Source organism: Solenopsis invicta, chromosome 9 (assembly GCF_016802725.1).
Source record: "Solenopsis invicta isolate M01_SB chromosome 9, UNIL_Sinv_3.0, whole genome shotgun sequence".
NCBI classification, from domain to species: domain Eukaryota; kingdom Metazoa; phylum Arthropoda; class Insecta; order Hymenoptera; family Formicidae; genus Solenopsis; species Solenopsis invicta.
The window spans coordinates 15,254,973-15,269,410 of NC_052672.1; the positions used below are offsets into that span (position 1 = coordinate 15,254,973).

Here is a 14,438-nt window from a genome sequence, read left to right on the forward strand (position 1 = left end):
TCTTTTTTTATTTCATACAAAAAAATGTAATATTTAATTATAACATGAATGAATGTACTATAATAGAATAAATAAAAAAAACTACAGTCATTTATTTTAATTATATATATATATATATATATATATATATATATATATATGTATATATCATCTTTTCCTCTCTCTTTCTCGCTCTCTTTCTCTCAACAAGAAATGAGTAATTTTCAAAAAGACCAGAAATACGCAAGAATAATACTATATGACCATTATGATTTTTTAACAGCATCTACATTACATGATTGAATCTAGAGGTGCGACTCGCGCCTATGTAGGAGTCTACATTACATGATTGAACATTCACTTCATCTTTCTTCAGTGATCGGTGCTTGACCTCTGTGAAATTGGCCCTACTTTTTCAAAAGTAGTTGAAAAAAACAAGCACAGTTCTGGTTACTCCCCAAAGAGTTCTCGATCGATTAACCAAGCTGTAGTCATACTTAGTATTGCTTAACTTTTATGATCACAAAATCGGTCACCCATCCAATTCCTTGTCGACCGTCAACGTTGCTAGACCTTATTTTAAAAGTTTTGGTCAAAAGGAATAAGAATCAATATAATTAACCAAGTCCTAACAAAAAAAATTTCAAAAAACCACATAAAATCTAATAATAAATTAGTACAAATGGGTATAAATATATAATTAATCAGGGCAATTACCAAAATTTATACGCAATAACAATTTAATGCATTTAAAATTACATGCAGCACAAAGTTTAACGTATTCAAAAATATATTCTCGGTGGTTTGCCTTTGCCTTCCGAGAAGTAAATTGCTTCTAAATTGATTAAAAACCAATTTATGCTTATTTTGTAAACAAATTTTAAACTCGGTTTAATTTCGTCTTTATTTTTCTTTAGTTCTAAGAATTGGAAAAAAGATAAAGTTAAACTGAGATCAAAGTTAATTTACATTGGTGGAAATGGGCATTAGTTATGGATGAATTTGAACATGGATCTCTGGCATGGAGAACAAACTCGCAATTCCTTGTATCACATTGCAACCAACATATTAAATAACAATATCATATTAAATGTTTACATTAATAAAATGTATCATCCACAGTCTTATTTTTTAAATATAATTATAGAAATATAATGTATATGTTTTACACAATTATTTTATATAAATATATAAATGTATGCATAAGCTGGAATCTTATATTAATCATGTATAAATCATATATAAAGCATAAGTATTTATTGATGAAAATTATATAACGAGGAATTTATATATATAGAATGCATAAAAACAGCATTAATAGACAGCATTACATAAAATCATATAATTATATAACGGATTATACATATTTATATACATTTTTTATAATTTTATGTAATTAAATATGATTATGTGACAAAAATGTTTTATCGGATAGAAATATTACAAATGGATTTATAGTTTTAAAAAAAAAAAAACAGAACGGTGATCGAGAGAGGAACGATAAAAATTATGTGCAATTATTTAAGCCGAGTGCAGTCTCAGACATTCTTTTGAAAGTCGAATATATTTGACTTTTGTTATAAAGTAACCAGTAAACGGAAATGGATTGAAAATTTATAATCCATTTTAATTTATTTGACTACATCTTAAATTAAAAGCAATTAAATCATTTCAATCCTATGTCATGGATTAGAATAGATTGGATAATCTACGAAAACACCTTTTTTTTGAATTGAAAAAAGTAGAAATTCCGTAATTTTAATTTCACTTCATGAATTACAATGGATTCAAGGAATTTTATAAACTTTAATTGGATAGAAATGAATTAGTGTGATCGTTACCGAATCCAAATTCTTGATTTTTTAAATTCATTTCTATCCATTTTTTTTTTTTTTTTAATCCATTTCTGTTTGTTGGGTAAGTCTACCGTGGACAGTGATTTGCACATAGAAGTACACCAAACTCGTTGCCATATGATGGCATCCCGTGTATACAAGTTTGGAGACATTTTACAATTCACGTAAGTATTCGTGTGTATCACAGTTGTGGTTTAAGTAAATTCAACTGGTGCGTACATCTGCGTTCAGCTTGCATCGTTATTATCATTACAATCGCATAGCTCTTCGTGATGAAGTTGCCTCTTCTCTGTAGTTTAACCGACGTTCTCGACGTGCCTCTTTTGAGACTGAAGCATTCAGTAAACGGAAATGGATTCAAAATATTTAAAATCGATAGAAATAAATTCAAAAAATCGAGAATTTGGATTCGGTAATAACCACACAAATCCATTTCTATCCAATCAAAGTTTAAAAATTTCTTGACTCTATTTTAATCCATGAAGTGATATTGAAATTACAGAATTTATATTTTTCTCAATCCAAGACAGTTATGCAAACCATATAATCCATGAAACGGGTTGAAATAAAGTGATTTTTATTTTTTTATTTTAAAAGGAGTTCTTGCAAGTCATTCAATCAATATTAATCCATGATAAAAAATTAAAATGACTTAACTGCTGTTTTTTAATCCAAACTACATTTAAATAAATTAAAATACAATATACAAATTTTCAATTCATGATGTTGAAGCTAGCAGCGGATTCGCAGCAGCAGATTCGTCAAAGCAGGGATTCTCATTCAAAATAAAATACATAAGAAACTTTGACATATAAAGGCAAACTAGCAAGTAACTGCACGAAATACACTTATACGCTTCTAAATAGATCAGACTATCCAGAATAATTAACAAAAATGCGCAAGTCTACTAAATTGTTTAAATTATATAACGAGTTATTGCAGAAACAAGGGAAGGAAGCCTCGGTCGGGGCTGCAAATTTTTTTAGAACATTATTGTAGGCTTCTAAATCAAACCCGACTAGTAAGAAAAATTAAAAAAAAATGCGCACGGCTACGAAAAATTATTTAAACAATATAAAATTTATTGCAAAAACAGGAAAACGAAGTCTCGGTCGGGGCTGCAAATTTTTTTAGAACATTATTGTAGGCTTCTAAATCAATCCCGACTAGTAAGAAAAATTAAAAAAAATGCGCACGCCTACGAAAAATTATTTAAACAATATAAAATTTATTGCAAAAACTAAAAAATAAAAAAAATTCTAATACCAAAAACGCAAATAAATTTTAATATAAAAAAGTCAAAAAAATTTTAACATTCACAAACAGTAAGAACAAAACAAAAAAAGAGACCATATTCTCGCCACCCCCTCGTTGGTTGGTCTTGGGTAGCGCAAAGAGAGATAACAATATGTATGTTTAGCAGTCAAATTATATTTCTGATCTATAATTTACATCAAAGTAGAAAATTGGAAAATCATACTATTTCTTTTCTATAATGACAATATTATATTCCTATACGGCGCTAGCAAGCAACCTTAATATGATTGCTAATAAATTTCCAGCGCCGACCAAGCCCTTGTTTCTGCAATAACTCGTTATATAATTAAAACAATTTAGTAGCCGTGCGCATTTTTTTTAATTTTTCTTACTAGTCGGGATTGATTTAGAAGGCTATAAAGATGTTCTAAAAAAATTTGCAGCCCCGACCGAGACTTCGTTTTCCTGTTTTTGCAATAAATTTTATATTGTTTAAATAATTTTTCGTAGTCGTGCGCATTTTTTTTAATTTTTCTCATTAGTCGGGATTGATTTAAAAGACTATAGTGATGTTCTAAAAAAATTTGCAGCCCCGACCGAGGTTTCGTTTTCCTATTTTTGCAATAAATTTTATATTGTTTAAATAATTTTTTGTAGCCGTGCGCATTTTTTTTAATTTTTCTTATTAATCGGGATTGATTTAGAAGGCTATAAAGATGTTCTAGAAAAATTTGCAGCCCCGACCGAGATTTCGTTTTCCTGTTTTTGCAATAAATTTTATATTGTTTAAATAATTTTTCGTAGCCGTGCGCATTTTTTTTAATTTTTCTCATTAGTCGGGATTGATTTAAAAGGCTATAGTGACGTTCTAAAAAAATTTGCAGCCCCGACCGAGGTTTCGTTTTCCCATTTTTGCAATAAATTTTATATTGTTTAAATAATTTTTTGTAGCCGTGCGCATTTTTTTTAATTTTTCTTACTAATCGGGATTGATTTAGAAGGTTATAAAGATGTTCTAAAAAAATTTGCAGCCCCGACCGAGACTTCGTTTTCCTGTTTTTGCAATAAATTTTATATTGTTTAAATAATTTTTCGTAGCCGTGCGCATTTTTTTTAATTTTTTTTATTAATCGGGATTGATTTAGAAGGCTATAAAGATGTTCTAGAAAAATTTGCAGCCCCGACCGAGGCTTCCTTCCCTTGTTTCTGCAATAACTCGTAATATAATTTAAACAATTTAGTAGACTTGCGCATTTTTGTTAATTGTTCTGGATAGTCTGATCTATTTAGAAGCGTATAAGTGTATTTCGTGCAGTTACTTGCTAGTTTGCCTTTATATGTCAAAGTTTCTTATGTATTTTATTTTGAATGAGAATCCCTGCTTTGACGAATCTGCTGCTGCGAATCCGCTGCTAGCTTCAACATCATTTCCCTTTATTGAAAAACTTTGATAGTTTGCTCTATTATCACATTCAATGAAAGTTAGGTTTTTAATTTTAACTTTTTTATATTATTTGCATTCTGGACTGGCATATATCTTGATAACCTTGTGTTCCAGATTATAATCACAATAATTATTCCTTTAACATTATTCAGAAAACCAAACGTTGTTTCTCCTCGCTTTAATAACAATGCAAGCCTAAGTTATAATTAAGCTACGCAATATGTTAATTATTGCAAAAAATTTCAATGCACATAGTTCACAAAAGTGCTGACGCAGAATAGCGGAAGCCCATTTGATCGCAGTATTTAGCTTTTGTAACACATGAAAGATGGAAACCTTCGATCTAAGTGAAATATGTTACTGGTTTTGTGATGCACGACTGTGGAAGAAGAGATTTTTTTGGTGTCAAGTACGTTATGGCGTTTTGATCGATTTGAACATTCTCAATACAAATATCGAATATTATTTACGTATCTTTATATATGCATTCTATTCATAGAACAGCCTGAAAAATAGTATTTATCCGGCTACTTTAGAGAGTCTATGGGTCGCTGTAGTTTTAATAACGGCGATACACTTTGCTGGTTACAAAGTCCCGTATGACCTCGTTGGGAAAGTTTCATCATATATTTCTGGGTAAGTTTATATAATTCCGTGTCTCAATTGCAAATTATATACGATTCATTGCGCGTGCACAAATTAACAGTAATTCGAAACCTTCTGTTTTTCACGACAGGTCTTCGATACTTGCACACCTGGTAGGCTCCTTCGTGGTTGCGCTGTTTCTATGGCTGGCAGTCGTATATGCGATTAGGAATACGTTAAAACTGTTATTCTTATATAAAGGATGGATGTATGAGGTGAGAGGCAAAGATTGCAAGCCGTCCAAATTAACCCAAGTCTGGCTGTTGCTGGTGAAATTATTCTCAGGTTGGCATAAGCCCATGCTCTACAGTTTCCAAGAATTACTGCCACGATTACCGTTACCGACAGTACCCGATACAATAAAAAGGGTTAGACAAATAATGTATTTATGATTTTATATTGAACATGAATAAGTACTGTAAGATACTGTTTGTTGATCTGCAAGATAGCGTTATTACTGCTTCATATACCTTTGCTGCCAATGTAGATTTTCTGCAAGATAGTTGAAAAATAAAGGAGCTTGGGTGAATTTGAACTCGAAATCCCTTGTTCCAACAACTAGTACTCTCACTGCTAAACCAAGGCTCCACTGGCATCTTGGTGTTTGTTTCTTAAATATCAACAGTCTGACTTTGACCTTTATGATTCGAGGTTTATGTTTTTGCGTATCTTACAGTACTCACTGCTCGCAAGAGTAAATTGGATTCGATATGTAATTACTTTTGTTTTTATTGTTAGAGTAAATATTTTAATTTAGTTTCTAGTTCAGTTTATAGTCCATAAATGTTCTAGACATTTTTTCTTTAACGTTGTAATGAAAAAATAAAAATATTGTACATTTAAATAGTATCTGAAGAGCATACGACCGTTGCTCGATGACGAAAATTACGCTCGCATGGAAAAGTTGGCCAGCGAGTTCCAGAATGGCATCGGAGTCAAGTTGCAACGTTACTTGGTCTTAAAATCTTGGTGGGCTACCAACTATGTGACTGATTGGTGGGAAGAGTACGTCTATTTGCGCGGAAGATCACCCATAATAGTAAGCTCGAATTACTATGGAATTCACAATAGCTACTGGTTACCAACAAACTCGCAAGTCGCGCGAACCGCAGGTGCAATATGGTTCTGCTTACAATATAGACGTCTTATCGAACGGCAAAAGTTAGCACCGGTTAGTAATTCTTTCTAATAGTCACTATTATATTAAAAATAGATAGATTGTCATACATTCAGTAAAGGCAAAAATAATCGCCGTTTTTATTCATTTTTCTTTGCAAAAAATATATAAAGCATAAAGTGTTATACAAGAGCTGCATATTACTTTTATGTAACAAGTACAAATTCATTTATAGAAATAAAAGGTTTATATTTAAAACATTACATATGTATATTTTTAGATTCTAGTCCAAGGATTAGTACCATTGTGTTCTTGGCAGTATGAAAGAGTATTCAACACTACACGAATTCCAGGAATTGAATGTGACAAAATCGTGCATTATCAAGATGCTAAACATATTGTAGTATATCATAAAGGCAAATATTTCAAAGTTTTAATTTATTATCGAAATAGAATTCTTCAAGCCTGCGAGATAGAACTGTAAGTTATCGTTTTATCGATATGCATTTTTATTACACACGTGTATTGTGATAATATTGCCTTACAGTCAGATTCAACAAATTTTGGACGATAATTCAACACCGTCGGAAGGAGAGGAGAAATTGGCTGCTTTAACAGCTGGCGAAAGAACTGCCTGGGCGCAGGCCAGGAAAGACTTCTTCGCGAAAGGTGTAAACAAGGCTTCTTTGGATATTATTGAGAAGGCTGCATTTGTGGTTGCATTGGACGATGTACCTTATGAATACGATCCAGTACGTTAGCTAATAAAATCCTAATATTTAAAATAATATAAATATAGATTATATTTGCAATATTTATATAATTATTGTCATTTCGTGTTTTAGAAGCATCCAGAAAAGTTAGACAATTGTGGTAGAATCCTATTACATGGAAAAGGACATGATCGATGGTTCGATAAATCTTTTATGCTGTGCACTGGAAACAATGGCAGAGTGAGTATCATTATATTTTTAATTTATTTAATTATATTTTTAATAATTATGTATATTATATCTTTATATAATTATGTAGCAAAATTTATTGTCATTAACTTCAATGTTACACAAAAATAATTTCTGTTCACAGATTGGCTTTAACGTAAATCATTCTTGGTGAGTATATAATTTTATATATAGTAATAATAAATCTTTAATATTTTTCTGTTTTCAATTATTTTTAACAGAGACGAATATAAATTGCTAATTTGTTATTTATAGTATATTACAAATACAATTAGATCTATATTTTCATTAAAATAAGATTTTTTGTATACAAATTGATGCATTTATTAAATTACTACATATAAAATAAGTATAAATGAACAGGGCAGATGCTACAATCATGGCACACGTGGGAGACTACATAACATGTTCGGAGTTTCTGAATCAACAGTAAGAAATATAATCCGTAATTTACATGACTTATTGTGCATCCTTATTTATTTGTTCTCTCTTGCGCTTCTGAAAAAACTGTTATATATTATCATCTATTCCTGATGATGTAAATATAGTCCTTATTATTCAAATAAACAAGTTACTATACAATTTTGTTCATAAATTTCAATACTTTCAATAAAATAAGATACAGAAATTTAAAATTCTTTATCGTCTAAGAAAGGTATATTATTCTCAGATATAAGGACGGGCATAATGTGGGTACTCCGGAATTTACACCACCAGCTCCAACTCGATTGCAATGGAATTTAAATACCAAATGTATCGAAGCTATTGAGCAATCTTATAAGGTAATAAAAATTACTCTTTTCCTATCTAAATATAATACATGTACGACATTTAACAAATATCATGACTATGTATATAAAACAATAGATTTTTAATTTAACAGGTAGCGTACAGTATATTAAATGATGTCGAATTACGTGTTTATCTGCACGATGCTTATGGTAAAGGTTTGATAAAAGCTAATTCCATATCACCAGATGGTTATATACAAATGGCATTGCAATTGGCATATTACCGCGATGCTGGTAAATTTGATTTAACTTATGAAGCTTCCATAACGAGACTGTTCCGAAACGGTAGAACAGAAACGGTCAGATCATGCACTATTGAATCTTGTAGATGGGTTAAGGCTATGGAAGACAAAATGATAACGGTATACAAAAATGAAATAATAAATGAATGATACAAAGATCTGTTCCTCTATGTATTTCTAACAGATTTTTCTGTTAACATAGGTAAAGGAAAGAGTCAAATTGTTAATGGATGCAGTAAAAAGACATCAAAAAAATTATCTAGATGCTATGTGTGGTAAAGGAATAGATAGGCATTTATTCGGTTTATATGTAGTATCCAAGTATTTAGAAATAGATTCACCATTTTTGAAGGTAGCTGTTTCATTTCCTATTATATTTGATTACTAAATGTAATCTTATTAAACACGATAAATGCTTTTTATTGCAGGAGGTTCTAAGTGAACCATGGCTATTGTCAACATCACAAACGCCACAAGGCCTAAGTTTATTAGTAGATTTTAAAAAGCACCCTAACTGCCTTTCATTTGGTGGTGGATTTGGTCCTGCGACCGATGATGGTTATGGCGTTTCTTATACGGCTGCGGGAGAAGACCTTTTATTTTTCCATGTTTGTAGTAAACGATCTTCGTCAAAAACGGTGAAATAATTGTTTTCGGTTTTATCACACTCACATGTTATAATTCAGTTTCATAATAATTGTTTTATATTATTTTGTATTTTAAATATTTACATTGTTTCAATTATATTTTAATATAGTATCAAATATAATATATAGTTATTTAGTTTATAACGATAATCATACTTTATAGTAATAAAAATAATTTCAAAATTTACAGGATGCCGCGAGATTTGTGAAGCAAATCGAAAAAGCACTTAGCGATATGAAAGATTTGCTGGAACAAAACAAGAAAATACATCAGAGCGAATCTGCATAACTTATTCATTACCTGTAGCAGTCGTATGAAAAAGTAATTAATTATAAACTACGGAATAAAGCGGAATTTATAACGTTAACTCTTTTGATTTATAGAAGGATTTCATAATAATGTAAACATAACTTAATGCTAAAAATATACCTCTATTAAGCTGGACCTTCCACCAGCGAAAATCGAGTTTGCAGGTCAAAAATTTAGTGCTTTTTAGGTGCTAATTTAGTACCCTAGTTCGGATTTTGGCGCTCAAACCGTTTAGCAATAATTAAAAAAAAAATCGGCGGGGTACAGCTTAATGGCAAGTTGGACTCCCCATAATAAAAAAAATGTATATACTGATCACAAACACAAAACAAGTACACTAGAATTTAGTGCTAATTTAGCGCTCAAAGAAACTCCAAAAATAAATTAAAAATATATAATTGTTTAAAAAAATATCACTATATATCTAGCGCAGCATTGCGATCTCAGAGAATAATACTTACAGACCATCAAATTTGTATGTTTTTGGTAGTAAAATAATATGGAAAACAAATAATATAAATATAACAGGATTCAAAGTTATTAATATAATAATAATTATTAATTCCTCCTGTCCGATATAGCAAAAAATTAATTATCAGATCATCGAATTTGACGCTTGTAAAAATTATATATTAAAATGTTCCTTAGACATCGGAGTATCTAAATAAATCAATTTCGAATTTAGTGCTCAATGCAAACTGCTGCAAAATAAATTGTTTATGCACGGAAAGCACGCACCGCGCACTAACTTTACTCTCACCTGATTCAGAGTGTGATGGCGTATGGAGCGGAAATATGGAACTGAGCAGAAAAAGAAGCGTTGGAGAAAATAATGTTAGACTACGTTAGATGGCTGTTTGAATTAGATTTTTGCACACCAAGATACATTGTAACCAGGGAATTGGGAATGGAAAAACTGCGTATAGGATGGGGAATTAGGGCCAAAAGATATGAAGATAGGATCAAAAACGGGGTAGCAGGTAATTTAGTCAAGTACTGTTGGATGGAGAAAGAGAGGAAAAGAAGGAAGGATTTATATAGCAAAGAGAGGGAAAAATATTACAATAAAAATGGTTGGGGAGTGAGCGTAGTAGTGGCATGGGAGGAGGAAGGGGGAGAGATGGAACTGGAGATAATTGAGAGAGAGGGATATACAGAAGCAAGAAGAGAAGAGTAGGATTTTAAAGTCAAGATACAACAAGAAATACAGAGAATAAGAGGTAAAGAGTGGGGAATCCGGACCTAGGTACCTAGAAATTAGAAAATTATCAACAAGATAAGGGGAAGAGAGGGAATCAGGGCACTAATAAATTTGAGATGTGGGAATATGGAAGAGGCAAATAAATATTAGTTAGGAGAAGAGGAAAGGAAATGCGTGTTCTGCGAAGAAGGTTGGGATAATATGGAACACTACATAGGGAACTGTCAGGATTTGTAAGAGGATTGGGCGGAATTAGGCAAAGGAAAAGACGAGATTATGGGAAAAATATGGGAAGATAATCTTGATAGGATTAAAGAAAGAATTTTAGGAAGGATATGGATTAAGAGAAAGAAAATGAAAAAGATGAGGAAAGAAATAAAGGAACAGAAGGAGAAATTAAGAAATGAAATAGACATTAATAAGGAAGAGGAAGAGGAGCTAAACAGAACGGGGCAATAGCAATAGAAGAGGTAGAGGTATAAGATTAGGTAAAAGTAGGATAAATATTGGCATAAGCGTATATATGTAAAATAGAGGTAAAGATAAGAAAGATTGTAAAAAAATGGGTAACACAAAGAACAGGATAAGGCGAAATGATGATAGGCATATGGAAATGTAAATAAAGTACAATGTAAATTTTAGAGTAGATAAAGAATGTATGTAGCAGGGTAAGAGAACTGTAAATATTAGGTAATAAGGATGTAAATAGTATTATAAGGTAAGTAGGCAGCGGTCGCGAGGCGAAAGAATGGATTATGGATGGATGCGTGTGGTAAGGAACTCATTGTAAACCAAGTCCCTTCTTGGCATGTAAAATAAGCCGAAGTAAATAAATATCTATCACTAACTTTACTCTCCAGATCGTCGGAGAATTTGGTGCTCGTAAAAATTTTATACCAAAATGTTCATTAGACATCGTAGTATCAAATTAAATTAATTGCGAATTTGGTGCTCGATGCAAACTGCTAAAAAATAAATTGTTTATGCGCGGAGAGCACGCGCCGCGCATAAACTAATTATATACAACAGTTTGTAGCGAGCACTAAATTCGAATTTATTTTGATACTACGATGTCTAAAGAACATTTTAAGATTTTTACGAGCACCAAATTCTGCGACAATCTGGAGAGTAAAATTAGTGCGCGGCGCGTGCTCTCCGCGTATAAACAATTTATTTTTTAGCAGTTTGCATCGAGCATCAAATTTGCAATTAATTTATTTTGATACTACGATGTCTAATAAACATTTAGTATATAGTGATATTTTTTTAAACAATTATATATTTTTAATTTATTTTAGGGGTTTCTTTGAGCACTAAATTAGCACTAAATTCTAGTGTACTTGTTTTGTGTTTGTGACCACTATATATATATTTTTTATTATAGAGGGGTCCAGCTTGCCATTAAGCTGCACCCCCTCATTTTTTTTTAATTATTGCTAAACGGTTTGAACACCAAAATTCGGACTAGGGTACTAAATTAGCACCTAAAAAACACTAAATTTTTGACCTAGTACAAACTCGATTTTTGCTGGTGGGGGATCCAGCTTAATAGAAGTTTAAAATATAATTTTTTTAAGTTTATCATAGGCAATTATTTAGGAGATGAAGGTTATAAAACAAAATAACGGGTCCAAAATTCAAAATACGTTATAAAAAAAATGAAATATACTTAAATGTTGGCAAGAAAAGAAATACTATCAGTTTCAAAGCATTTAAAATATTTTTTGTATAATAATAATATTTGATTAATAATTAATTTTGTACTGTTTATTGGTATATTTATAAAAGTCTTTTTTACTTTATACAAAAATATGTAATATTTAATTATAACATGAATGAATGTACTATAATAGAATAAATAAAAAGACTAGATGAGTTCTTGAAAGAGTTCTGGCGAACATAGTTTATTTAATTTTTATTTAAAATTATTGATATAAATAATTATATTTATAGGATTATCGAGAATTCTGTGTACTAAAAAACGTTTATTTTAATAACAATATATATCACATCTTTTCCTCTCGTGTGAAGTTGGCCCCTCCATTTTTTTAAATGGTGTTTTTATCGCTTTAATCGACGGGCATTAGTTTCTTTGTTCTGAATGGATTTGAATACAGATCTTTGGCATGGAGAACAAGCTCGCAATTCCTTATTACTACAAATATATTAAATAACAATATCGTATTAAATATTTATATTAATAAAATATATCTACAGTCTTATTTTTTATATTTAATTATATAAATATAATAGATATATATACCCACACAGCGCAAAGCACCGATTAAGTTCCTAGAGAGTTCAGGTTGCTGAGCTTCCAGGAAGTCACAGGGAGTTTCCAAAATTCGACGAAATAAGCTTCCTAGGAGTTCAGGCTGCTAAGCTCCCTTAAATGAGGATCTCAGGGAGCTTAAATAAAGCTTGACAGAGAGCTCTCAAAAGCGAACGTAGGAGCTTCCGAGAAACTTTGTGCGAGTTCTTTTGAAGCTTAAAATTAACTAAAACAATTTGATGAGCTCCCCCAAGAGTTCCCCAGCAGTTTCCCGTGCTATGTGGGTGTATGTCTTACACAATAACTTTATATCAATATATAAAAATGTATGCATGAACTGGAATCTTTTATTAATCATGTATAAATCATATATAAAGCTTAAGTATTTACTATAGATGAAAATATATAATGAGGAATTTATATATATACAATGCATAAGAATTAGACAGCATTATATAAAAATATATATAATTATATAACGGATTATACATGGTTATACGGACAAACATTTCTTATAAGTTTATGTGATTAAATATGATTATGCGAGAAAAATGTTTTATCGGATAGAAATATTACTACAACTTTTTTGTTACTACAAATAGATTTATACTTTTAATAAAAAAAAAAAAAAAAAACAGAACGGAGATCGAGAGAGGAATGATAAAAATTATGTGCAATCATTTAAGCCGAGTGCAGTCTCAGGCATTTTTTTGAAAGTCGAATATATTTGACTTTTGTTATACAATAGCCAGTAAATAAAAATGGATTGAAAATTTATAATCCATTTTAATTCATTTGACTGCATCTTGAATTAAAAGACAGCAATTAAATCATTTTAATCCTATGACATGGATTAAGATGAATTAAATAAACCGCGAAAACTCCTTTTAGATTAAAAGAATAGAATTAAATCACTTCATTTCAATCCCGTTTCATGGATTATACAAACCGCATAATTTTTTTGAATTGAAAAAAATAGAAATTCCGTAATTTTAATTTTATTTCATGAATTATAATGGATTCAAGGAATTTTATAAACTTTAATTGGATAGAAATGAATTAGTGTGGTCGTTACCAAATCCAAATTCTTGATTTTTTAAATTCATTTCTATCCATTTTTTTTTTTTTTTTTAATCCATTTCTGTTTGTTGGGTAAGTCTACCGTGGACAGTGATTTGCACATAGAAGTACACCAAACTCGTTGCCATATGATGGCCCGTGTATAAAAGTTTGGAGACATTTTGCAATTCACGTAAGTATTCGTGTGTATCACAGTTGTGGTTTAAGTAAATTCAACTGGTGCGTACATCTGCGTTCAGCTTGCATCGTTATCATCATTACAATCGCGTAGTTCTTCATGATAAAGTTGCCTCTTCTCTGTAGTTTAACCGATGTTCTCGACGTGCTTTCTTCGAAACTAAAGGATCTAGGAAACGAAAATGGATTCAAAATATTTAAAATCGATAGAAATAGATTCAAAAAATCAAGAATTTGGATTCGGTAATAACCACACAAATCCATTTCTATCCAATCAAAGTTTAAAAATTTCTTGAATCTATTTTAATACATAAAGTGAGATTAAAATTACAAGATTTTTTATTTTTTCAATCCAAGACAGTTATGCGGACCATATAATCCATAAAACTAGATTGAAATAAAGTGATTTTTATTTTTTAAATCTAAAAGAAATTCTCGTGAATCGTCCAATCTATTTA

At 30.7% G+C, this 14,438-nt stretch overlaps 1 protein-coding gene across 3 annotated transcripts; it reads left to right on the forward strand.

Moving 5' to 3' along the window:
* Positions 1-4,798: 4,798 nt before the first annotated feature.
* LOC105198984 (carnitine O-palmitoyltransferase 1, liver isoform-like) lies at positions 4,799-9,790 on the forward strand. Of its 3 annotated transcripts, none has more exons than XM_039453914.1 (14): positions 4,799-4,945; positions 5,036-5,172; positions 5,273-5,549; positions 6,029-6,352; positions 6,579-6,778; positions 6,846-7,050; positions 7,144-7,251; positions 7,385-7,410; positions 7,624-7,689; positions 7,931-8,042; positions 8,144-8,413; positions 8,496-8,645; positions 8,722-8,931; positions 9,131-9,790. In XM_039453914.1, the coding sequence occupies exons 1-14, from the start codon at positions 4,865-4,867 to the stop codon at positions 9,227-9,229; spliced, it is 2,265 nt and encodes a 754-aa protein (XP_039309848.1). In that variant the 5' UTR covers positions 4,799-4,864; the 3' UTR covers positions 9,230-9,790. The 3 variants fall into 3 exon arrangements, with proteins under 3 accessions (XP_039309848.1, XP_039309849.1, XP_039309850.1); XM_039453915.1 differs by having other exon boundaries at positions 8,722-8,901; XM_039453916.1 differs by having other exon boundaries at positions 4,817-4,945; positions 5,041-5,172.
* The last annotated feature ends 4,648 nt before the right edge of the window (positions 9,791-14,438 follow it).